At 35.3% G+C, this 27,739-nt stretch overlaps 1 protein-coding gene across 1 annotated transcript; it reads left to right on the top strand.

The window, feature by feature from the left end:
• The first annotated feature begins 1,254 nt into the window (after positions 1-1,254).
• LOC145240349 (uncharacterized) lies at positions 1,255-24,896 on the top strand. The gene is made up of 3 exons (XM_080103954.1): positions 1,255-1,926; positions 19,323-19,412; positions 22,170-24,896. The coding sequence occupies exons 1-3, from the start codon at positions 1,674-1,676 to the stop codon at positions 24,314-24,316; spliced, it is 2,490 nt and encodes an 829-aa protein (XP_079960080.1). The 5' UTR covers positions 1,255-1,673; the 3' UTR covers positions 24,317-24,896.
• The last annotated feature ends 2,843 nt before the right edge of the window (positions 24,897-27,739 follow it).

Below are 27,739 nucleotides of genomic sequence, written 5' to 3' on the forward strand. Positions count from 1 at the left end.
ACCTACAAAACTGTTCCCTAATCTCAGTGTGGTATCAACACCTCAACCATCAACATTAGAGAGGCTAATTGAGCAAGCATTTAACATTCTTATGTCTCTGGCAATGTAATCAAGCCATTTTGAATCTATACATTTCTGCTGATAAAAACTGGCTATTTTTATATGCAACTTTAATTCCTGTGTTTGTAAGTCCATTGTTGTATTTGTCTTGTGTCTAATGAATTGTCATTATAGCTGATTACTGGAACAGCATAAAAATATATTTATTAGCCTTTGGGTCTGACAATAAAAGTAAAAAGTATTTTCTCCCCCTTCAGGTGTCTCTATTTTTATCACCTTTCAGATCCCCTCCCTTCCCTCAGGAGAGATAGATTACCCACATTAAACACTCAGCCTTATACCACGTTCATGCGTCTCTGTGGGAAGGAGGATAAATATGTACTTTTACATCACTTTTATCTCCTCTCATGAAAATTAAATCAACATATAACGATCCTAAACCTTATATCTAGAATTTTTATTTCGATTTCGATCAAAATTCATTACATGATTTTGATACTAGAACATGTCTAAAATGTAAGACTTAAAGTTTGGCAATTTTAAGAAGAAACTGAAATTCAGGAAATCTTGTTTAATTAATGTTGAATGATTATAGATCAAATTTAATGCAAATCTGAAATATTTGTATATGTGCCTATATGACATCTAAATACCCTTTAAAATTCTCCAAAAAAACTGAAATTTGGGGAATATTCATTAATTGATGTTAAAATTGTTATTGCTAAAATTTCATTAAAAAAAAAAAATTAATAAAAATTGAAGGTATCTGAATTTTCATGAAGAACTCCCTCACCATTTTTTTATTTCTTTTGTATGAAACTGAATGAAACTAAATATATCCCTCGTTACACACACTTACGCCTAGTAGACGTGTTCCGAAATTCATAATGATCGGTTAATTAGTTTATGAATAAATCCTATAGATACAATATATATAAACATACACATACCTAACTTTATATAAGTAGAAATATATAAACTTAACAGTGTAATATAAAAAATGTATTAACTTTTTTTTTGTCTGAAGTAATTCATACACATTCATTTAACTTAATGAAACCAGCAGAAGGAATGTATGAAACAGAAACAAATCGTTTTCCACCAGAAATTTACAGAAAAAAAATGCCATAGAAAGATTAGTATTATTTTGTGATAGAAACCGTATCTAAATTGGGAACAAGGAGTTTCTGTAGTGAAGTTCTATTATTTCTAGGACCACACCGCACGCATGTCTTCCTCATTGATTGAAGAGTTCCAATTATCCGTCGTCGTGTGTGTTGTTGCTTTCACACACGAAATCATCGTTTTAATCCGAAACAAGCACACTTGGCAAGGTGTCAAGCCCCGAAATTTGACCTTTTGGGAGCTGACTTAACAAAGTCCAGCCTACCTACAGGGTAGGCTGTCGTAAATAATATTTTCTAAATATTATTTACCCTCTCTTTTGCTTGCTTCCTACATAACAACAAACTTTGAACAAATAGCGGGTATTTATTTATTTTTAGCTGAAACAAACAAACAAAAAATATTTTTTAACATACAAGACTGGCTCGGCATCGTCGGTAACTCGTTTTATTTATTTATTTTTTGAAATTTAACAGCACTAAAAAGAAATGGAAGTGAAAGATAGTCTGAATTTTTCGCTGTTGTCATCCGAGATGCTACCCAGCTATACTTCATCATCTAGCTCTGTTGTGAACTCGCTTCCTTCCTTGTCGGCATCAATGGATTGCCAAAGGAAGACCACATGTGACTTGATCACCAACAATAACAATGTCATACAGAGTAGAACAGCGGAAGCGGCTAATAATTTTGTCATCGAGGTATACAATTTAGACAAGATGAAATCAAGACCCAGGGACAGAGGTAAGTTTAGAGCGCCGGGACTTATTGTTTCACCTAAAAATTGACATTTTTTTTCGTTCTTTCTTTTCCGTTTTGCCGCAAATAACAATTCTTGTATACTTGTAAGATATTCCACACAGTTATGAGTTATCTAGTAAATTTAACGTCCTTATGTTGCATTAAAATTGTACATTTCTAAATTAACAGCTTCTATTTTATTTTTGCGAATACATATGAAAAACTTGTCGGAAAGAAGACAAAGAACAATTATTTTAGAATTTAGAATGGATTATTAGTTTCGTTAATCAGTTTAACGTAAAATAACCCTCTATTTCCGGATCAGCTTAAGCAGTTATTTATTTTTACCAATAACCCTAAGTCCGACTGGCAATGCTGTAAAACCATGCGTAATCGCCTAAACTGTAGATCCCCCAAAAGCGTACAAAAGTTATCTCCCATAGCAAAAAAAAAAAAAAGGTTTATTGTTCTAAAATACTAGAATGGACTGAAAATAGAGAATAATTTTACGTTAAATTTATATGTGAAACTGCCTCTATTTTATATTCTAAAACAATTATTTTGTATTTCTACAGAATTTAAACCGAACTGTTTATTTTATTTTTTAACCCTAAACTAAATTTTAGGTTTAGTTAGTTCGACGGGAAAAAAAAAGTTTGGTTAGGTTCACATTTGGTGCTGTAGAAGCACCTTTTTTGTTTCTTCCTGCCAAGATTTTCAGAGGGTGGACGTTGTCGAGAGTGCCCCCTCCTCTAAATTCCACAATTTTCATTTTTTTTTTTTTTTTTTTTTTTTTTTTTTAACTTTTCCTGTTAATATCATCGATTAAAGATTTAAGTTTCAGATTATAAAACAAAAATTGAAAAAAAATTTTTCTTAACTTTTCACGTAGGGGTTCAGTTTTCAATTATAACGATGTACTAAATTGAACACGAAATTTGTGACCACGATGGATAGATGAGATAGAGAGAGAGGGGTAGATGTACAGATGATAGAGGGGAGGGGGTAAAGAAATCTTCCTTTTTTTTTTAACCCCTCCATTCTAACCCCTACCTTCCGGTCAAATCAAAGAGAGAAGTGCCATTTTTTTTTTCATTCTGGTCACAAATTTCGTGTTCAATTTAGTACAACGTTATAATTGAAAACTGAACCCCCACGTGAAAAAATTGTTTTTTCAATTTTTTTTTTTTTTTTTTAAATCTAAAACTTAAGTCTGTAATCAATGATATTAAGAGGAAAAAATTTAAAAAAAGAAGTGAAAATTGTGGAATTTAGATGCGGGGGCACTCTCGACAACGTCTACCTTTTAGAATATTCATAAATAAGCTGACAGCCAGTATACAAGTCTCCTAGACCTTTTTCTCACAACTTTCCCTGAGCTATGTTCATCTTCCTTTCTGTCTACACTAGGATCTCCCGATCACTCTGTTGTATCAGTTAAGATAAAAACGAAATGTAATGGGTCCTCAGACGTACCTCTCCATCGTACAGTATATCGATACTCCATGACTGACTGGAATAGCTTTCGCACATTTATATCAGATCAACCTTTGCATTCCATGTTTAAAAAGGATGTGTCTTCTATAGTATCAGATCTGATTGAATGATTAATTGTAGGTATAGACCATTTCATACCCTCGAAAAAGTTCCAGCAAAAACCTAACAGCCAGCCGTGGTTCTCCCTAGAATGTGCTGCTGCCATTGCACACGGAAATCACTTTTTCCATTGCTCCCAACATAATAAATGTAAAGCCATCTTCAGGTCCGCCAGCAACCTCTGTAAAAAAGTAATAAAGAATGCGAGAGAGTTGTATGCTCAGTCCATCAAGTCCAAAGTAGCTAGAATCCCATCAGTTTTGGTAAATAGCAAACAGGGTCCTGAACAGAAGTGTGCTCTATCCCAAATATCATCAATGGACCTGAGGTAATCTTGTCAGCATCAGACAAAGCCAAACTCTTTGCAAAGATCTTTGCAGTTAATTCTACCCTTTATGACCAAGGCCACCAATCCCCAGTATTTCCTTGTGTATCTAAAAACACACTATGTGACATACAAGCTAATCAAAAACCTTGATTCCAGTAAAGCAACTGGCCCTGACGGCATTCCAATTATAGTGCTCACAAAGCTTCAACCAGAGCTAGCGCCCATACTTACAAGTTTATTTAAACGTTGTATTAAGGAGAAATACTTCACAACACCTTGGAAAATCTCATCAGTATGGCCTGTATTTAAGAATTCAAGTGATCGCTCATCTCCCTCTCAGTACAGACCAATAAGTCTCCTGTTCATTATGAGTAAGCTGCTGGAATATATGTGCTAAATAGAGACTTAGTCAACCATCTTGGCAAAAAACAACCTTCTTAGTGACATGCAATATGGTTTCCGGACGTGCTTACAGTTATATCTCATAGAATTAGCGAATCTCTCGATGGAGATTTCCTCTCTAGGGCAATTGCTCTTGACATATCAAAGGCCTTTGATAAGGTGTGGCTACTTCACAAGATCTCCAGCTATTGTATAGCTGGAAATATCTTCTCAATTATTAAATCATTTCTCCCTGATAGGTTTATAAGAGTAGTAGTTGATGAGCAGAAATCAGAAGCTCACAGTATAAATGCTGGAGTACCTCAGGGGCCCATCCTGGGCCTAACTCTCTTCCTGATCTACATCAATGATCCTTAGATCATTTGTAGACATTTGTGCTGATGACACTACCATCTATGGAAACACTTCAAAGGCTGTAAACAACTAAGTTCTTTCTGATTCTCTCTCCTCTGATCTTGAACATGTGGTGCAATGAGGAAAGAGGTGGCCGGTTAATTTGAATGCATCTAAAACCAAGCTCCATCATTAACGCTCTCTCTGACATCAATTGAATGAATGGCTCTCATCTTGGGGAGGCTCTATGTTTTGACAAACTTCTGGGTCTAACCTTTACTTCTGATCTGAGATGGAACACGTATATCAAATCTGTTGCCAAGGCTGCTGAAAAAATGGGGGCTCTTTCTACTGCTGATATAATTTTCTACCTGTATAAGAGCCAAGTACATCCAAGGATGGAGTACTGTTGCTTCATCTTGGCAGGAGCTGCTAGTACTTATCCTACCTTGACAGAGTTCTAAATAGACTTCGTAGCCTAGTGGAGGATGCCCTTTTCTTTTGCTTGCAACTTTTTTTCCACAGAAGAGACATTGCGAGCCTGTCTTTGCTTTATCATTATTTTCATGGCAAGTGCTCGTCTGAGCTCCAATCTATGTTTCTCCTGATCTAACTTTCATGAAAAACACTTGTCAAGCTGAAATCCACTATCAATAATTTCCTCCACTGTTTATCTGTGCCTAAACCTAATTGTAGATTCCATTAACAAAGCTTTTTTCTTAGAACTGCATGCCTGTGGAACTTTGTTCCATTTTCCTGCTTTCCAACTAACTACAATATAGTCATCTTCAAGTCCAATGTAAACAAGTTCTTAATGAACCATCCCCTTAAGTAATCCAATTTACCAAGTTTCCACTACTAACGATTGCTATTATATTTTTCCATTAAGTACTGTACACTCATTAACATTTTTCCTCAACTAGCCTCCAGACCTTTATAAGTGGTGACTCCTTTGTAAAAAAAAAACAAAAAAAACATAGATGCATTTCTTCAAAATGAATTTTCAAGTTTCTGGTTTTAGTTGTTTTAATTAATTTTGCTTAAAATTATTGGCTTATTAGGATTTTTATTTTGGTACTTCTACAGAATTTTTATTCTGAATTAAACTGACTTTTGCTGAACTAAATCTAAAACTTATGTTAGAGTTTAGGGTTAGGATTAAAAAACAGTCCAGTTCAAATTTTCAGTTAAAAACAAGCGATGACTTTTTAGATTAAAATAAATTTTTGTAGTTGTGCAATTTACAGACTGTGCTGAAAATATTATTTAGAATGCCATTCTTAACATCAGCCAGGGGAAGGAGGTTTTTTTTTTTTTTAACTATTCTGTACTTTCATCAAAGAATTTAATAAACAAAAGATACCATAAAAATTGAATTTAACTTGAAAATCCTATCCAAAAAATAGCACAGTCTGTAGACTGCATTTTTTAGGAGAGGGGAAGAGTCACCATTTACCAAGGTGTGAAGCAGACCAGTGGAACAGTGTTCCACAAGCGGGAAGTTCTGGGAAAGAAGCTTTGTTCATTAAATCTGTGTTTAGATTTAGGCACAGATAGTGGGGGAAATCATATATAATGGTTGTAGCTAGTTGAGTGTTTTTTTGTGAAAGTTTGTCAAGGGAAAACCATAGATTGGAGTTCAGTCGAGCACTTGCAATGAAAATAATGACAGAGCAAAGGCAGGCTCACAATGTCTCTTTTGTGGGAAAGAGGTTTTAGGGAAGAGAAAATGGCATCACCTAGTAGGTTTTTGAAGCTGGTTTTAAACTTTATCAAGACTGGATAGGGCATGCCGAGCAGCTTCTACCCAGATGTGGCATGTGAGAATTTTCTTCCCATATAGTTTAGAACTTTGGCAGAGGGTGAAATGTAAACACAACAAATTGGAAAGTACATTTACTTGATGGTTTAATTGCAGGTCGTTTACTATTCTTGCAAAATATATGTCATCTTGCGGCTGTGCGTAAACCTGGTAGTTGACTTCTAGATGAAGTGGGAGTTGAACAATCTTCTATGAAGATTAATAATTGTCCTTGGCATGAAGAACTGTTCTTTTTAATATAAGAATCCATAAGTAATTCGAATGCATCCAATGAGGTTGTAATTAACCAAAAATCAACAATCTTTGCTGACTGAAAAGACAATATTACGTTAAGAAAGAAATACCTAACTTATTAGGTTAAATTGTCTCAAAGATACCATGACAATTTGCGCGCCAAAAGCCCTTAAATTAATTAAGAAAAATAACATGAGTGGCACCTTCAAAGTTTATACTGAAACTGATTTTCAGTTGAAAAAGACTGTAGGAACCGGGAGAGGAAGTCGATCGAGGAATTGGTTACTTAATAGAAGACCACCCAACGATACCTGTAATGTAAATAATAGGGTATGAACAAAGTGTCTGCATCTCTCCTGCCAATGGAAGTAGACAGTCCATCTATAATTCAGTTATAGTTCACCGAGGCTGGGATTGTTGTGTGGTCTCAACCTCTTAGTGGCCCCACGGTGGATTATGCTTCACTGTGGCCTCTGCAGTCGTGGTAGCTGGACTGGTCGGGATGTTCTTCGGAGGATTGACAACGATGGTGTCGGTCTCATTCGGAGGTTCTACAGGTACGATCGGGACATCTGGGTACAGTAGTCCTGGACGAGCATAAGTGTGGATGCTAGGGCGGAGGAATTTGCGGTTCTGGAGAGTTATATAACTTGAACGATTGATTTTAACCCGATATTGTCTGTATGGAAGGCATTCAACGATTCGACCTGTTTTGTTCCATCTACGTCGACCCTGCTTGTCCTGTATTAGCACATTTGTTCCAACATTGAGATGTTCAAGTTTTTTTCGTGTCAATGTTGTATCTTCTCTCCTGAGATGTGTTCAGTTTCGATGTTAACTCTTCACATTTTTGAGCAGTGAGGATCCATTCAGGGTGTAGTTGATAGTAGATTGGATTGGTTGGAATTCCATCCCTCAACTGTCTGTGGAGTAAGATCTGTGCTGGACTCAGACTGACACCACGTATTGGGATGTTTCGAAATTGCAGGAGAGCAAGCGCAACTTTGTCGGAATTAAGAGTACCATTTGGGCCGATGTTGTCGTGAAGGATGCATTTCACTGACTTGATCGCCACTTCGGCGCGTCCATTTGATTGGGGGTATCCAGCAGAGGACAGTGTGTGGCTTATATCTCAAGCTGACAAACATGACTGAAATCTCTGAGATAAATTGGGGACCACCATCAGAACTGATCTCTTGAGGAGCTCCATATGTGCAACAAATTTCTCTTATCACATCAACCAGAACCTGACCTGTGGATGAATTTTCCATGTGGTGGACTATGGGCCACCCACTGAATCTATCGACAGTCACTAAATAGTGGTTGCCTTTGATTCCAAAATAATCCACACAGATCTTCCTAAATGGATATTTGCCTGGATCATTAACAATCAATGGTTCAGATGATTGAGATGGTGTGTGTTCAAGGCAGTCTGCACAGCTGGCATGGTACTGGGTTATGGAACGGTGAATTCCTGGCGAGTAAGCCGTTTGGTGTGCCTGTAACTTCATTGAGGAAGTGCCTTGATGGCCAATGTGTAGGTGTTCCAAAATTGCTTTTTGAAGTTTGATGGGAATTACAATTCGCCTGTCAAGGAAAACAATGTCATTTGCAGAACTTAGGTTGTCACGCATCGGCCAATATGGATGTATTTCCTCCTGGAGTTCATTTTGGGATGTCGAGAAACCTATGTGTACTTGTTGAATAAGGTTTTGGTACACCAGGTCCTTCAGTCCGAATTCACGTACCGTGTCCAACGAGATGGTGTTTTTTGTGATTTCAGCTAGACCGCATACTGTTAGGCAAGCAGATTCGTCCAGCCTAGAATTGTCTGCGGAGGCACTTTCATGGAGTCCCGAAACTTCTGATATTATAGGGTAATGTGATAGTGCATTGGGACCAATGTGCCATTTGCCAGGGCTGTGGATGATTTTGAATGACCAACCAAGGGTGCTTTCTTTCAACCGGAATAAACGTGGGTTGTCTATTGAGTCAAGCTCACGGTTGTTGAACACACCAACTAATGGTTTATGATCTGTTGCAACAATCAATTTAGGGCAACCCTGTGTGAACAAACGAGAGTGTTGGAGGCTCCATGAGATTGCCAGTGTCTCACCTTCAGTTGGGGAATATCCTTGTTCTGCACTGTTCGTGAATCTTGATCCTACCAAAATAACCTTCCAACCATCTTTGCAGCACATCGGAGCCTTGCTATCGTCAAAGGAACAATGCTGCTGCAGAAGGAGGTATCCAATGCCAGTACGGCTCCAGATCTCATGCAATCAACAATAACTTTCTTGGATTGGCGGAAAAGTCTGTCAAGATTGTCGTCTCAGAAAAACTTTTTGTTCGGTTTTATCAAGTCCCTGAATGGTTCCATGATAATATAGCTGATGGCATATGCCCAGGAGATTTGGTTAACTAAGCCAAACCATCATCGTCCATCATGATGTTAGTTGGTGTCGGAAAGTTCTCAATAGCTGATAATATCTTTGGGGATGGCTGTACACCTGTTGGTGTGATCACAAGGCCACCAAACTCCTCAACGATCTTCTTGCCAAATTGAAATTTATCGATACCATTGTTGGCAAGAATAGTGAGGAAGTCCCACACATGATAGAAATGTGTCTCAATAGTCATCATACAACAGCGTGTCATCTACAACTTTCACTTTTCGCTCAACGCAATCAATTACCTTGTCAAATCGATGCGTGTATGCATCATCGGATGCCTTGAATCCCTGTGGCAGTCACAGATAACGGTACTGGCCCCATTCTGTAATGAAGGTCGTGAGATGCTGAGTCTTCATGTAGCGGGATGCCATGATATCCATCAGTAGCATCGATGACAGATTTGTATGTGTTCGGTGGGATTTGAGCAGAGAGTTGGAACGGTGGTTGAACATGATGAGTTTCCCCGATACTAAACGAATTCAAACGTAAGTCGACAGTTCGGCGTGGGCTACCATTCTTTTTGGTTGTAACGACCATAGGAGCACACCATGTGACCGGTGTGCCAATGGGAACAGGTGTGATAATACCTCTTGATACATCCCTGTCCAAGCTCTGCTTTACTGCAGCCTTCCAATGGTGTGGCACTGGGATTGGTGTGTGTTGCACGTATGGTTTCGCATCTGCTGTGATTAAAGGTCAAATCGTTGAACTTTGACCCCTTGAGAGCCAAATTTCTGGCCGAAAAATGATTAAGATTTTCCCAAATCTCAATACTCCTTATGTTAAATCTCAAGTCTCTAGGCCAAAATGTGATAGTTTTTTGGTAGTGAAATACGCGCATGCGCACACACACACACATTTTCACTTTTATAGCTCTATAGATTTCAATTCTATTGTGTCATGTAGTAGTTTGATCTTCCATCGATGCTTTTAGTGCCAGTAAAGTACGCTCTTGTAAAAGTAATTGAGCACTCTTATAATATTAAATGACGCGCGTGCACAAATACACACACGCAAACGCACACATAATCATTCAGTGTTGATCGTGGTAATAGTTAAACATTTTCTCTCTTGCTCGGTTGTTATTCTTAAATATTTAATCATATAAATTCGAATTGTCACCGTTAAATTGTTTACAAAATGAATGCCTTTGTTGACTAAGCTTTCAATTATCTAAAAGCTAAAACATTAACCTCTCTTAAATTTCATTTGGTCGCCAGCTTCCGTTTTCCTCGTCCGTGAAATTAAAAACGGTTTTCTCGCCTTTATTTTAAGCACTTGTCTACAACACACGTTTTGTTTATAGTTTATAGATTTTTCAAAAAATTGTTATTTGTTTATTTTGCCCTTGACAGGTACAAATAAAATGTTTTTTTTTTATTTTTATTTATTTTTATGTGTTTAAGCAATTTAACAACTCGTATAACAACGTTAAAATTAATTATCATTGTTTTGATGAGAATATTAGCTGTATTTCTACCAACTTATATATTATGGAATCCATTCGTTTGAATTTCTCGGGGGTACTTATATATTTTTGGTACCGCGCTGAAATAATAACGATATTATTTCGAAAGCCGTTCTTAACATGGGGAGGGGAGGATGTTTTGTAACAATTCTGTGCTTCCACCTAACAATTTAATAACAACAACAACAAGAACAAGAAAAAGATGTCGTGAAACTTGAAATTAACCTGAAAAAACTATTAAAAATAGCGCGGTACCAAAAATACATAAGCAAGCACCTTCATGGCATTAAACATTTATTTTAAAAATGTATGTTTTAGCTTATTTTCTTAATCAGAAATATTAAAAAAAAAAGAAAAACAAAAAACAAAAACAAAAAAGGAGTCCTCGTCTGGTGATGGAGGACAGATTGCGTGTTAATAACCTCGTTTCAGCGTTTATTGTTTATCTTTGCTGAAATGTCAACCCTCTCCCCCTCTTTTCTGTCCCATGTGAACCGCAGAGTCCCCGTTGCTAGTCCCATCTTCAAAAATAATTATAAGTTTTTTTTTTCTGTTTACGTTAACTCTCCCTATTCATTGTTTTATTTTATTTTTTTTGTAATTTAAACAAACAAATGTAAGTTAATGTTCGTCAACACATGTGTTTAATGTTAAGTTCTATATCTTAGACGCATTTTTCTTGCTCGTTATTACTAATCATGTATCGTCGATCGAAACATTTATTTTTAACGATTGAAGACGATATTATTTGACAACAATACAAACAAAAACTACTTTTGTTTTCATTTATGTCATCCTGAAGGAAGTGGTAAGTGTCGGAATCTGCGTAGATGGCAACTCAAAAGGCAATTGTTTTGGGGTTAAAGGTTAAGCGTCTTCTCCCGCTAGTCGTCGATTGTTTGTTTTGTCTAAGTTCACGCGTTAAACAAACAACCGTTTATTAAGACAAATTTATATATATATATATATATTTTTTTTTTTTTATGTCGGTCATTCAAACTTAAATTTGGTATTATTGGAACTCTGCATTATTACTGCATCCAAAAAGAGTAATGAAATTTTAACCCTTTAGGTGATTACATGTTAAAAAAAATAAATAAAAATAAACTTGCCGGTGAAAATAAATAAAACAACAAAAACATTATTTCAGTGTGGGGATCAGTTTTGCATATAATTTTAACGTAAAATGATCACCTATTTCTGGATCAGAAGGACATACAACCATTTTTTCTCTTCTTTAAATCTTAGCCATGTTTTTAATTTCTTCGAGATTAATTGCGAATGTTTGGTAGTTTTTTAAAAACATTTTGCTGAAAATATATCTTGAAACATGTTATAAATAAAATACCACTTTTGTGTGAATGAATATTAGCCATGCCTCTAGCCCTAGTCCGACAGAAATACGGCCCATTCAACATCAGCACCGAACCTATTGACCCATCTATTTATTAGTGGCCTTCCTCTTACCGGGATTATCCCTCAAACACGCACACACCTTTCTGGGCTAATTCCTAAGGGCCTTGCTCTTTGCACCACCCTCAAGTTATTCCTTAAAGTATTAAATTCTCTTCCACTGCAAAAAATTAGACAGCAGGGTCAGAAAGTTGGGTTAAGAAGTCAGCGCTCCGAATGGTCGAATCTCTTGATTTTGGAGGCTGATAATAAAATCACTAAAAGGTGGTGATTTACCTAAAAAGAAGAACCTCGCCCTGAATGTCCTTATACAATGTCCTTATACAATTGATAACGCTAAATCTTACGTCTTTGTTCATCACAGGCCATATGAATCTTCTGCTGAACATTTTCAGGTGTCTCTTTTTGTTTGGACAGGAGATGGAGTCAAAATAATCAAATGTATGTTGTCGCAGTGAGGGTGGGGCATAAGGTCTGGGTGTTATAAGATTGCAACAGACAATTTCATTGCTAAATGGAACAGTATAAGTATGCTTTGAAGTCTGCTGCAAAGTTGTGTCTGATGTTCTCTACTATGCGAGCAAGTTGTGAATAAGGAAATTTTTAATGATAGTTTGTGTCTGACCAGAAAGTGCATCACCTGCTATGTTTTAGTTACCTTTTATATATTATATTTCAGTTGAGAACTGTTCTGTATAGTGCAGATGATGAGATTCTCTGAATGTGAAGATAATGCATATACTAGTGGCTTCTGGTCAATGTAGATGGTGAATTTTCTACTTCTGAGCTTGTGTTTAAAATGTTTGATTGCAAGGTAGATTGCTAGAAGTTCCATAGAAGATGTACTGTACTTTGTGTTTGGCTGAGCTTGGAAGAAAGAAAACCTTATGTTATCAATCTCCTTATGTAGTACCTTGCATACAGCCGATATGCTTGCATCTGTGGTTAAGGTTAATTTAGATGAACATTGTCTGTGGTTTTGGTGCAATTTGTCAATGCAGATTTAATTGTGTCGAATGCGTGAAGCGCTTCTATGTTAAATGTAAGTGCTTGTTTTTGTCTTTTCCCATTCTGCAGGTAGAGGTATGATTCCACCTTCATCAATTTGGTGTCCTCATTGTTGTGCTAGTCTTTGCAGAATCTAGTAAATGTTATTTGTGTGTCACTTCATCTGAGCTTGCTATGAGGACGCTGTCTATATACACATATGCATAAGATACTCTTTTTAGGATGTTGTCAATGAGGTGTTGAAAGGTGTGGGAGGTGTTTTTCAACACAAAAGGAATCTGCTTGAACTGGAAGAGTTCAAAAAGGCATGTTCTCTTCCGCTACTGGAATCCAGTCGAAAGCTTTACTCAGATCTAGTTTGGAAAAGATTGTAGTACCTTGAAATCTAAATGTGAAATCTTGTATGTGCAATATGGGATAATTGTTTGGTATCATTAGTGCATTGAGTTGCTGATAGTCAGCAAATACACAATAGGAATTGAGATCTTGGTAAAAGAGTGAAATGCATAAACTTTTGTAAAGTTCAATTATTTCATTCTCAATCATTTGGTATTTTTGCCAAATTTAAAGTGGTACCATAGAACCCCACTCTGGGGTTTTCTGTAAGGAGACTTCTGAAAGTAAATGTTACCAAGACCAAAATTGTGGCCAGTGATTGCAATATGGGAAAGCTCACAAAAAGAAGAAAGTTCCCATACTCGGTGTATGAAAAGTGAGTCGGATCAAATTCAATGTGGTATCCGTAAGCGTTGGGTACATACGAAGTGCAGTGGATTTACTAGTACATTGAAAGAAGACAATATGTGTGCAAAAAGTGTTTGGCAATTGATGATGGATGAGAATTCATGTGTGACAGTATATCTGCATGGTGAAATGATTAATAATACCATTGGAGCTCAGGGTGGAGCAAGTGTTAGTGTGATAGTAACAATTAGGGGTGGATAGAGTAAGTTCAGGGAACGTTTGTCATTACAAAGAGAAAAGTCTATCAGGCATATGTACAGGGTGTGATGCTGTATGGAAGTGAAACCTGGCCAATAAAAGTTGAGGATATATGTTGCATAGAGAGAAATGATATGAGAATCATATGATGAAAGGACTTAAGTCTGATGATTTCAGAGGAAGATTAAATCTGGACAGTATAGCTGAATCTGATGATTAAAAAATATTTTTTATATAAAACATTGTCTAATATATAGTTTTACATTTTAAAAAATTTATACTGAGATTTCATTATCTGACTCTAAATAAATAAATAGAAATCATTGAAGCATGAAACATCAAGAATGTAAACAAAGAAAGCCGAGGCATGAAGGATTTTACCAAAACTCAGCATAAAAGATTCCTAAATAAAACAGCCTCACGTTAAGACAAATTTATGATGGGCATAAAAAAATTGGTGTTTTTTTTTTTCCTTTTTTTTTCCTTTTTTTTTTATATCTTAAATAATTGAAATAAATTTCTTTATTTTAAAGTTGAGTTTCTATTTACTTGCCTCCTCATGCAGGTCGGTTTTTAATGTGGGGAAAATCCAGCTTTCCTCAAAAGAGGTACTTTAGATTAGGATAAAAATAAAAATTACCTCAGTCTAGAAGGATTTCTCATTCACTTGCAGAATATAAAATTGTAGTGACAAACTTTGATTTTAGGCAAAGGATTTCAGCAGTGGTACTCTTAAAAAGAATTCTACAGATTACCTATTAAAAGTTTTACATCCAAGTGGCACTGTGCCTTTTTTGGGGTGAAAAAGCAATAAAAAAAAAAAAAAATAAACAGCAAATTGATTGAAACCACTAGACCAACAAATCAAATGATCTAGATGAAAAGAATCCGGGAATAGCTCAGACAATTCTGAAGGACACACACCATAATAATATTTATAGAAAAGATTGTGACTAGCTGTATTACATTTGTGAGAGAAAGGATGCAAAGAAAAAGAAAGTGTAGAGCCAATCAAATTACAGATATGTTTCTCTTTTGCTTTAGCTTTGTAGTAGTAATCTCACCTCAAAAAAGCAAAAGGTATATTCTCATTGTTGCCAGCACAGGAAAATCAAAAGAAGACACGAGGTGTGGCATGTTTTATGACGAAGGATGAGATATACCACATGAAATGGCAAGAGTTGCAGAACATAAATGGCCAAACTCTAAGGGAAAGGGGTCAAATTTCACTCATGCTCGATGAGTAAACCTCCATTAGCAAAAGACTGGCATACATATGGAACAAAATGGTGATCAAGGAAAAAAGTCCCCCTTACACAGAGTTCTGCAGTTGTAATCCATAATTCTCCAAACTCTATAGAACAATATATTTTGGCTAACAAATAACCAAACACAAATAGCAGGCAAAGCATTTGAAATTCGGTTGATTCCTGAATTCCATGTGTGATACATTTATGAAAATGTGAAATAAATTATTTTATTGATTTTTAGCCGAGAGGAGATATACTTTCACTATATTTTATTTACTTTGTTATTTTGCGCCAAAAAAAAGTCAATTCTCGTCTGCTCGTTCACATTTTGTAAGCAAAACAAAAAAAAGGGGGAGGAGGAGGCCTGCGAGCAAGAGGAGAAGGAAGAAACAGAGATACTGTGAAGGAAGGGTGGAAGAGCAAAGAGAAAAAGCTCATAGACGAGAAAGAGAGGAGAGAGAAATAAACCGTATAGAGAGAGATAAACTGTATATAGAAGGAGAGAGGTAGACCGTATAGAGAGAGAGAGAGGGGACTGGAAAAAGTTGTCAACAGTCAGTGGAGTTTTGCGCTTCGAAGTGACAGGCCGTAAGAAGCGAAGGTGGAAGGCGACGTCGGTGGCGCGATATCGCTATAAGCGAAAACAGTGGTGATGGTCAAAATCTGTTTTGATCAGCGGTCAAAGTATCGACTGAAGAAGAAAAAATGAAGGCAGCAAAGGAAGGATCAAAGGAGCAGTGAAATATCTACTATAAATCAAGGACTTCGATGAGCTTCAGAAACAAATACTTGGAGCAATTAACACGCACTCGCGTGATGAAACGTAAACAATCCAAAGGACAGAAATATGGAAATTAACTTGCGCGCGCGTAATCAAATGTAAACAATTTACAGGAAAGAAATATATAAAAAAAGAGACAAAAGAAAGGTCACATTTCAAAGGACATTCAGTGAGTTTTTCAACCAAAACGTTCATCTCTCTAACATCTCTCTCTTACTCTAGAACCTGTATCTAATTGAGCAGACGATTTCTTGTCTTTAATGTGAACATTGCCTGTTGATGATATATTTTTCTCTCGGTAGAATTTGAATCATTAAATCATTTCATTTAATAAGACATATTTAATTTTCTTTTCTTGAATTTAATTTTTTTTTATATAAATAAAAGTTTGTTAATTTTTTGACGATACTTATTTCTCATGTGATTTTGTTGTCCAATATATTTCATTTTATTGTTGTCTTCGAGACAGTTATCCCATTCCGATAACAACGCATTATCAAGGAACCTGGGAAACTTTATTTTTTTATATATTTCGTTAAGTCACCCATCTCTGAATGGTTGGAACAGGTGGAGCTGGTATATGAAATGTATGGTGTTAATAATGTCGAGCATGTTTTACCACCCAGGTTGAGAGATGGTGTTCTGTCAGTATACTGGCAGTTAACTCGTGACCAGAAGAAAAATTTAAAGCAGGTGAAACAAGTCCTCCTCATGTCTTTTGTGCCAGACCTTTTTGTTGCATTTGACAAGTTTGTCTCGTCGTTTGTGCCACAGAGGAAGTGTGGATAGATACTTGGATGATCTACAAGACCTGGCACATCTAATCGAAGAAAACCCCTCTGACCGATGGCTCAATTGCGCTATTGTGTAAGGACTCTCTGGTTCTGTTAGACAACAATTGTGTGTATCCTCAAGGATAGGAAACATGACCCCGGAACTAGATTCTTCCTAGGGCTCTAGCTCTCATGACCAAAGAAATAGCAGTGGATGAACATGTTGCTAAAGCGGTCGGGCAATGGAGAATTCTTCCTTGTGTCCACTAAGCATTTGAGGTACTTACAATCCCTTGATTCAGAAATGGAGGATGTAAATTACAAAGAATTTGTCTGTGGAGACAGTTTGAAAGGTGACGGAAGAATTCAGACAACGAATCAAATTTCTCTTGGGAATGTCACTTAACCATCAGAAGTTCGTGACTGGAATTTTGAATGGTCTGGTTTACGAACAAAAGTAGCTTAGAAAATTACAAAAATTAGAAGTAATAAGTGAATAAACAGTACTCGCGTTGGATGGACAACTGCTAAAGATAAATTAAGGTTAGCCCCAGTACCTAGAATGTGGCAAAAAGAGGAAAATGCAATAATTGTTGCATATGTTGATATCTGATTAAGATCAGGGGCACGGATAATGCCTCTGGTCCTTTGGATCAGGTGTGAACCGTAATTGTCTTGTATAATCTCGCCAAAAAGGGATGAGCAGTTAAGAGACAAAATGGGCATAATTGTCTCTAGTAATCGTGTCAAAAGTGGCTGAGAAGTTAAGAGACAAAAAGGCGTCTCAGACTAAAATAAAAAGATTAATTAATAGTTTTGTCCCGAATAATCTTGCCATATGGAGCTGAGCAATTAAGAGACATAAGTTGTAGGACTAGGCAATAGGTTATGTTAACTAGTTTAGTCAAAGAATATCGGAGAGGAAATTAAAAAAAAAACTATATGACCAGTCGACAAGAGGAAAAATATTAATATGACTGATATGATAGGTAGAGGAAATTTGAAGTTTGTTTAAGAAAATGAGAAAAAAAACTCTTACGAGGGGGAAAAAAAGTAATAAATGATTCTGGCATACAATGAACAGTGTAACATATGTCTCATGGAGACTGTCTGAGCAATAAACTGACTTTACTGCTAAAATATCCTGTTTATTTGGTGAATTTAAAGACTCAATACCAGCAAACATCCAAGATTATCCAATGGCACGTGAATTTAGTCTTGCTTTGACTTACCTTTGTAACATTGTTAATATTTAAAACTTAAATTTTGGACAACAAAATTGAAATATTTTAGCACTGATTCAGGCAATTTTTAAAAAAGACAAAAACATATATTCTTGCTATTGGAACAGTAAACTTAGTTTTCGCCCTTTTAACATATTAAAATGTTATCTTTACATAGAGAAATATGTTGGAATTCCTTTTTTTTTTTTTACAAATGAAAAAAAGTAAAAGGAATGAATCTGTTATGTTTCTTGTGACATATTAACCTATTAACAAGAATGTTACAATCCATAATTTGCCAAACTCTACACAGCAATCTTTCTTGCTCATTTCCTGTTTTTTTATCGCTCTTCATCTGTGCTTTGTCTTGCCTTTTTATTTTACATTATAGTCCTTTTTGAAACCATTATTTTTGTCATGAACATGAAGACTTAAAACGATTCATGAGGAGAGTAGGGGACTTAGATTACGTTTTGTTTCATAAAAATTGACTTCCTGTCTCCTTCCAACCACATGTGCACTCAATATCTTTCTGTTCAGTTATTTTTATTGCTGCTCTCTCTTCACACACATACGAGGACAGGCGGATTCATCTTGATTTCAACTTTTTTTACACTGACGAATAGATGAGGTATAATTAATTTCTGAAATTTCTATGCACCTTATGGATTCACAAAAGGTGTAGTGGCTTGTGCGAAGGTTGGCACTAGACCTGAACTATAAGTGTAGAAGGTGTCCTGGAGAAGCACACTAACTTAACGGACAACTTTCTTGGAATAGTGGACTGCTTTTCTTATCTTAAGTGCTGGAGATGGTTGCAAGTTTATATATATAAGTAAAATCGGGAAGTTCCATAAACTGTTGCTAGTTCGAACATCATGAGCTGTCTACCAGGTGAGTGTATACAACTGTGTTAGTGAACTAGTGAATACTAGGCACAAACTCAGTCCTCACTCGGCCATCTTCAACATAATCACAGAGCAATGATCAGATGATTATGCATATCAGCTCTGATGCCTTGTTGACAAGGTTGAACTAAAATTTGAGTTCCTGGCGATTAGTTGACTATATTGGTTTGGTCACATTGAAAGGAGTTATTCTTGGATGAAAATAATACAGAAATCTTGAAGTGGAAGACTCGATAAGAAAAGCATCTAAACAAACAAGCAAACTTTGATGCAAGCCATCGATAACGATCTTTGACAATAGAATTTAAATGGAATCGATCTTAAAAACCTACAAGCTTTAAAGGCTGTCAGAAAACGTTGAGCCGCTGACCAATGGAAATAAGATGGTAAAGTGGATATATGATCTACTTTGTTATTCTCTTGAACCGATATTGTATTGTTTTTAATTCTTTACTATTTTTTCAGGCACATCAGGTAAAATGGATACGTTCATTTGTGGATTGTGCAACAAAGTTTATCACAGACTCCTGGACATTTTGGAACACAAATTGCAACGTGAGTTCACTTCCATTTTTTTAAATTTCTCTCTCTCTCTCTCTTTAATATTTACTTCTAGTCTAGCTTTTGTAGAAGGCTTTTATGACTTTATTTAAGTATCAAAATTATTATTTGTAATCTCAAACATGTGCTCTTTTTGGTTGCATAGTTTTGCGAACCTGAGAGAATGGTACAATGGTGAATGAACATATACTACACTGACCTCCAAAGAAGGAGGTGATGGTATTATGATGAATGCTCTACCCTCACCAAAATGGAGGCGTTTATTCCTGTTGATATCATAAGAACAACAAAAAGTACACTGCACCCCCCCCCTTCCTCTCTTAGGAGAAGATGATCTCATGACAACAGAAAGGATACTATATTGCCCCATTCTCCTAAGGAGGATGTAATACTTGGAAGATTACTTAAAAGCAGGAAATAATGACTAGGAAGAGGAGCTTATGACAAGAAAACCGGTACTTCACTACCCAACACTATTAAAAGATAATCCAATAATAGATTAAATCAGGTTTTTTTTATTCATTTAAAAATAGTCATAAAAAGCATTATATTTTTATGGTTGCTTGACCTTTTAGCTAAGATCAAAATATAGTATCTGTCCTAAGAATCCTGACAGCATCTGATGTTTCACTATCAACAAGAATATTATATATATATATATGTGTGATTTTTAACATGTTTTATTAACTATTTGCTCTTATATATATGTGTGTGTGTGTATATATATATATATATATATATATATATATATATTAGTGATCGGACGATTCCAATATTTTTTTCCTGGTTCCATACTATATTCCCAATTCTGATTCTTTATAAATCTCTAAATATTTTGCTATAAAGTTGTTATATTTTGTCCCAATCACTGTAAAAACACACATTAAATGTGCATGTATTTTCTCTAATGTAGAAACGCGCTTGTGGGGATGATTTATAGATTTTAGTTTTAGTATTAAGTTAAAATCAATAAATATGTTTTATTTTATTATTACTATCAACAGTGGAAGATATTGCTTTAAACAAAATCAAATAAAAAAGATAATTAAAGGAATCGTTTTTGGCATTGGAAATTGGGTACAAATTTTTCTGATTCCGATACCCCTAAAAGTTCCGATTTCTGATTCGGATTAATCATCCTAACACTAATATATATATATATATATATATATATATATATATATATATATATATATATATATATATATAAAACTATTGCAATGCAAATTATTAATGTAAATTATTGAATATTAATTTATTAGAAACTGTTTAAAAAAATCAATATGAAAATTAGGAGCATCCAAAAGTGTGAGTGTTTGCAGATTATATATTTGAAAGATGTTTCAAAAGTAATGCCTCCTATTTTTATTTCTCTCAAATGGATCAGAGGATATTGCAAATTGCATTGTTATTATGACTGAACTTGTGGATTGATGACCTGAAATTTCATCTCCCTGTTGCAGATATTGATGGTGTGAGACTCTAAAAAAACAATCCTTTTCATGGACGTGCATCAGAAGCAGAGATGCGTCATTAAATTTCTGGCAAAAGTGCATTGAGAATGGTGGCGACCATCAAAATATCAAAATCACAGAATTAAATAAGATAGCCCCTTTATTTTGAGATTAGAGAAAAAAAATCTACTGCCCTGTATAGGGATTGAACTCAGAGCCTTTGTTTGGATTATAAGACTTTTGTGTTTAATACATACCCATACTCCTCTTCTTTTATCCAAAGTTATCTCTTGCAAAACAATCCTTAGGCTGTTCTTGAACTGAAAAGGATAATCACAGCCAAAATAATGCCTGTTTCAGAGTTATTAACAATTTTGCAGGTGTGCATATCATTGAATGGCGATTAAACAAAGACTATTTGCTATTCATGACTGAAACTCAGTGGAAAAGTCAGGCATAGATTGAAATTTACTTGTATGAAATATTGTTGGATTTTATTAACTATTCGATAGATCGCATTTTTGGGGGTCACCCTGTACAAGAGCAATGATTAAATAAATAAAATCCTTACAAATTGACCATGGTAAAACAAGATCTTTCAATTCTCAATAAACAGCTTAAATATTATCCTTTGAATACAAGCCTGCAAAAATGATAAAATCAATAAAATCAATGAATAAAAACTTAGATTTTGACCATGTAAAACATGGAAATACAATTTGATAAAAGAAAAAAGGCAACTTAAAACATTGCATTAAGCCAAACTTTAAGATGGAACTATCTTTAAATGCATAGATACATTAAGAAAAAAAGACTAAATTTGCTTGCATTTAAATTTTATTAAAATAATCTCTAAAAATAAACAAGATAGTGCGAGTTGAAACTGAAAGGAATTTCATTATTTTTATTGAATTTTTGCGCATAAAAATCTACTGGTTTGTGATACTTTTAAATTGTTGAAACTTCATTACAAGTTGTTGCATGATTGATCTTGGTGGCACCTGGCAAATTGTTAACTTGGACGTTTCAATTGCTTACATAATTCGCATATGACAACCTGAGGAGAATGCTGTTTTATCCCTACCCTCACCTGGCAAAAATTCCAATCTTTTTTTTGCAAACATGGAATTTCTATCTTTCTTTATTATTTTGTGCGAAATACATTTATCAAAATAATCTCCCAAGTAAGCAAAGATATTGCAAGTAAAAATTAAAGAAGTTTTACTATGTTTATTTGTTTATCCAATCTAAATAGGTTAGTTTGCGAAAGCTAATTTTATTTCTCATTCCTTTTCAGATGTTTCTCCAACCTCAAAGGTTGGTTGTGGCGTGTGCGGAACATTCTTCTCGCGGCAAGTTTCACTCAAGGAACATTATCGTCGACAGCACAAGATATTTCTGGGAAAAAGTAAGCCTTTGATTTCTCCTCGGCTAAACTTAACAAACAGCCGAAAAGTGAGCCTGTTGACAAGAGAGTTTGAGCAGTTTGCCGATTCTTTGGTAAAAGAAGAAATTCCTGAAATCACCACTGTTGATGATGAAGAAGTCGATGATCTCTTGGAAACGGCAGCAGAAAATATGTTCATGGTACCCGAACAGCAACCACCTCAGCCAATGTGCATGGACGTTTTGAATGGTAATCATTTAAGCCATGAGTTGCCCTTATCAGAGCAGTCACCAGATGACAATGACCTTCTCATCAGCAGCACCCGGTTAGACCTTTCTGATTCTAGTGTTGTAGAACAGTCAGTTCAAGATTTAGAAATGGTCGGTGTCATGATGGAAAACAGATGTCCAACCTCTGAAGATGTGTCGGCCATGCTTTCAACTGGTGTCGATGAAACAAATGATGATGCTGAAGAAAATTGTCACTCGGGTGGTGATTTGGATGACGATGTTGTCATTGTTGGTGGAAATGTTTTAAATGAGGACGAGGAAGATAATGGGGATGACGATGATGATAATGAAAACAATTTGGGGCATGTTGGTAGAGAAGATGAAGTGATAAATATCTCTAAAGATATAATAAACCTTTCAGAACATTTTGAAAATCAGACTTCCATGTCATTGACAGAGATGTCCAAACGCGTTGCTGCTGAGGCCAAAGAGTATAGCGGTCAAATGGAGAATGACGTTTGTTCTTTGAGTGAAGCCATCCAAAATCAGCAGCCTGATCAGATTCTTGCTTCCAGAAATGATGACTTCAGTTTTATTCTTGTGACAAACATTGTCCGAGGGAGCTCATTCACGTACGGAAAGCAATCTTTCAAATGTCTCCACTGCATGTACAAAACACACTGGAAAAATTCTATGATAAAACACATGCGTGAACGACACTTGGATATACTCGATCAGCCTAATTTGAATAACATGCAACTAAACAACCCAAACGTACAACTCGGAGATAACCAAAGACTCATGAAAATGTCCGAATATAACAAGTCTTCCTTTAGTCGTTTCAAAAATCGATCAACTAGTTCAAAGAGGGTCCGAGGCATAGAAAAGCAGGATCTACTTGGATCATATCCTTGTTCCAAATGCACCAAGGTGTTCAGCAAATTACGATATCTGCGCAAACACATGCAAATCCACCGGACCGATGCCATGTTTTTTTGTGAGGTGTGTAACAAGAGCTTTAAGACGCGTACCTACTTGGTTGCCCATCAGCGCACGCACAAGAAAGAAGCGTACAAATGCAGTCAGTGCGAATTTACGTCGACCATAAATGCCGCCATCCATGCTCACCGGCAGCTCCACAATGAAGACAGCGTTATTTGCGATATTTGTGGGTTTGCTTACACTGACAAGTCTACGCTGAATAAACACAAACGAGTTCATGACCTCAGCCGACCTTTTGCCTGTACTTTCCCAGGATGCACGTGGCGGTTCAAGACGGATGTGATGTGTCAGGCTCACTTCCGTGCACACACCACTGAAGGTAAGTTTAAGTGTTCTTTGTGTGGCTACATCTTCCGACACAAGCATCACTTGCAACGGCACGAGTTGAAAATGCATGGCATACAGCAAACGAAATCGCGTATCCCCAAACCTGCCGCCGCAACAACAACTGCAGCAGAAGCAGCAGCAGGAGTTCCATTGACGCCGTTAGCTAATGAAGAGACGGAGATGTTGACAACCCCAATGGAGATCTCAACTGCTGAGACGGACATTACAAACACGGTCAATCTGATTGTCAATTCGGGTGCAAATTGCAGTCCACTCCAGCTACAAGCAGCTCTACAAAATAGCCACCTTGTGATTGCCACGGATTGCCAAGGGGAGACAATCAACTATAATGTTTCTGATGTTGCTATGATGAACATGGCTTATCAGTCTCTATTTCAAGAACAGGGTTCCAGTCTTAATGGCGACACACAGACTATTTTAATCCCACAAACACACTGTGGGCAAGTCATTTTTCAACAAGAAACTGAATCTGTTTGATAATAAGAAAACACTTTTATTAATCAACAATTGCCAGTGGACATGTGCATAGGAATGTTATTATATCATAAACATGCATATAGAAATTATGGTGCTTATTTAGAAGTCAACCTAATTTAATAAACTAAATTGCGGAAAAATTTTTATGATGTACATACGTCTCATCGAATGAAGATGTCATATTCCAAAAATATATAAATTGATCAAATAGTCTTTTTTTTTATATATAGAAAATCATTTTTTTACAAATTTCAATGATTTTAATAGGAAAACGTAGCCATTATAAGGCTGATTTTGATCTCGATAGATTTATAAATTTATTTATAAAACATAGCGGATCAAAACATAGCATATCACTTCCTCATAAAATTTGATTTTCTTGATTTAAAAAAAAAATAACTACTTGATCAATTTATGTTATTTTTTTGGATTATGACATTTTCATTCTGTAATGGATCTGTACATCATAATTTTTTTTTTAAAGAATTTTTTTTGTATTTTGTTTTGAAGGTAGGTTCAATTCTAAATAAGCACGAAAATTATGTCCCAATTTACCGAAATAAACTTGTTTCTCCTTTTATCTTACTAATTGTTCACACTTGCATTTCAAAATAGAAAAGGCACCTCTTTACATTCCACAAAACCATTCAAATATTGCTTTGGTTCAAGTACCATTTAATTTTTCCTATAAGAAATAATTTAAATTGTATTAATTCATTCTGGAACCTCAAAAAGTAGCAGATGTGTTTTCAACACATTAAATATATAAATATATATACAGGGTGAGTCACAAGAAATAGATGTTTTAAAGAAAACAAAACTCTGCAAACATTTCAACAAAAATTTTATAATGTACATAAAAACATTCTCAAGGAGAGCAAGAAGCGTTCTAAAAACATTCGTTTCCCGTGACTCACCCTTTATTTTTATATATAAAGAGATTTTGAATGCCTATTGGACACAGTCTTTGAGTGTCTTTGGTCTCTCTGCACAGGGATTTGTCAGAATACTTTAGCATGAGGATATTTTTCCTTAGAAGTAAACCCTGTCAAAATATTCAAAATAACAGTATTAGAAGCCTAAATAAGGTCACTTCAACATTGCTATGTACTACGTCAGATGAGAAAAGTACACCTTTTAATAATGTTACCACAGGTCACAACACCAAGCTGGATACTTCACTGGACTAACCCTATTTTGGTATTGGAATTTGGCAAAACCAAGCAAAGGTCACAAGAAAAATAAACTATAGTTAAATGGTCCATAAGGGAGAAGCAAATAACATTATTATTTACTGCTTTAAATAGAGAAGATTTTTATTTTAACACTGTGATACAGCATAATAATATTGACACATTGCTCCTTGTTAGGTCACCAAAGTTAAGCAACGTTGAGCCGTCAGTTCCAGATGGGTGGTTATTTGGGAATATCAGGTGCTTATATAGGAGGACGTTGACACCTCCCTGCAAGAACTGCAAAAACTTAATCTTCCTTGGCCAGGATATACATGCGACTGATGACTACTTGTGAACTTGACTTCTTTCTTCAAGAGAAGCTGGTTCAACTCACCTAGCATGAATGCCGGTAGCACTCTGATGCATATGTGCTTTGTAAAGAAATCAAGTATTAGTCCCAGGAGAGGGCTCTCTCATTTGATCTTTGATGAAGTAACTGAACAACACTATAAGATGAATATGCATTTTATATTTGGCTTTAGAAATTAATTGATTTCTGTTATGACACCTCTCAGTTTTGTTAAGAAAAAAAACAAATTTTTTTAAATGACTAATGGTTAAAAGATTCTTTACATTGAATAGACTTTATGTCAGATCTGACCTGTTTGGAAGCTGTTAGTAATTAGCTGTTATTGTTTTGTTTTTTGTTTTTGTTTCTGTTTATTATTCCACATTTTTTTTTTTTTCATTTCTAAATTTTTTGTCACTCTTCAGCTCCTTTGCTTTTTAAAGGTGGACATCTGGTATACCTTGCCATCATCCCATTTCCCCTACTTAGTAATGTTCTTTTATTTATTTATTTTTTTTTTGTTCTCTCAAACATTCTTTATTTGGGCCATGATCATAATTTGAAACTTAAGTGTGGAGTGTTTAGAGATTATAAGCTGGAAACAAACTGACCAAATGAGTTTTGATTTGGTCATCTTAAATTGATTTGGTTGTAGTGTTTTAATATTTTGAAATATCCACTGATTATTTGAAGAAAGGCTTGTAAAAATATAGGGGTTCCACTTTATTTAATTATATATAATGGAAAGACAACTAAAAATAGGTCTAAAGCTGAACAAAGTGCTCAATGCAAAATTATAGAGCAATATATAAAATATACACTACAAATTGATGACATATGCCGATTGGCATGAATCTGTAGCTATGCTAAGTGTATTTTATTTTTTTCCTGCCAATAATTTTAGCATTTATTTTATATATATATATATATATATATATATATATATATATATACACACACACACATATATATATATATATGTATATATATACACACACACACAAACATAAGGATAAGACAGAAGCTATAATAATGTCTACATATCTTCTGTTTGACTTTTAAGTTACTTAATACAATTAGTTTTAATTTCAGACTGAAACTGGTTGATGAATTTGTCAAAGTGGTTGTAGACCCTAGTACTTTCGGTTCGCTCTGGAACCATCATTACTGATTGACTATGGCAAGTTCATCAGCCAGTTTCAGCTTTTAATTATAATACTCATTAGGCAACCCTTAAGGATCAAACAGAGGATATGCAGATATAATTTGCCTGTATTATTTAACCAAATATATTTTAATGAAGAAATGCTACCAATATATATATATATATATATATATATATATATATATATATAATATAAATAATATAAAGCTGAATGTCTGTGTGTGTGTGTGTGTGTTTGGTCACGAATAGGCTCCTATATGGTTGACTATTTTAAAAAACTGATTACATATAATGATAGAAGATGTATCGAGACACAGGAATTGGTATGTTTGATCCTGCAGAACGGTGGTTCATTAAAATTGTGGGGTCTGCGTTCACGCCTGGTCCACAAAGTATAGAAATAAAAAATTTAAAAAAACATTTTGCTTTGGTTTTGATACCCCCGAATTCGAAGCTATCTCTTTACAACCCTTCCTTTTCATAACCTATCATACTTTAATAAATCAGAGTCCATTTTCTGTAGGCTGTTTTTGAACCCAGTCAACAACGGGTACTTTTGCTAGTATATATATATATATAGTGTGTGTGTGTGTGTGTGTGTGTGTGTGTATATCTATACACTCTATACTTTGAGGTTATTTTTTTATCCTTTCAGTGTTCTGAAAAGCTTGAAAATTTCAGTATAATTATTTTTTCACTGCCATAAGATGAAATAAGAGGTGGGTAGTTGTGGG

This window comes from Euprymna scolopes, chromosome 1 (genome assembly GCF_053919585.1).
Source record: "Euprymna scolopes isolate OS-2025 chromosome 1, ASM5391958v1, whole genome shotgun sequence".
Taxonomy (NCBI): Eukaryota; Metazoa; Mollusca; class Cephalopoda; order Sepiida; family Sepiolidae; genus Euprymna; species Euprymna scolopes.

Bases quoted from the DNA above. Each gene is read 5' to 3' on its own strand.
- LOC145240349 (XM_080103954.1), top strand. From the start codon at position 1,674: ATGGAAGTGAAAGATAGTCTGAATTTTTCGCTGTTGTCATCCGAGATG. The intron at 1,927-19,322 runs GTAAGTTTAGAG...CTATTTTTTCAG, and splicing joins ATCAAGACCCAGGGACAGAG to GCACATCAGGTAAAATGGAT. The intron at 19,413-22,169 runs GTGAGTTCACTT...ATTCCTTTTCAG, and splicing joins TTTGGAACACAAATTGCAAC to ATGTTTCTCCAACCTCAAAG.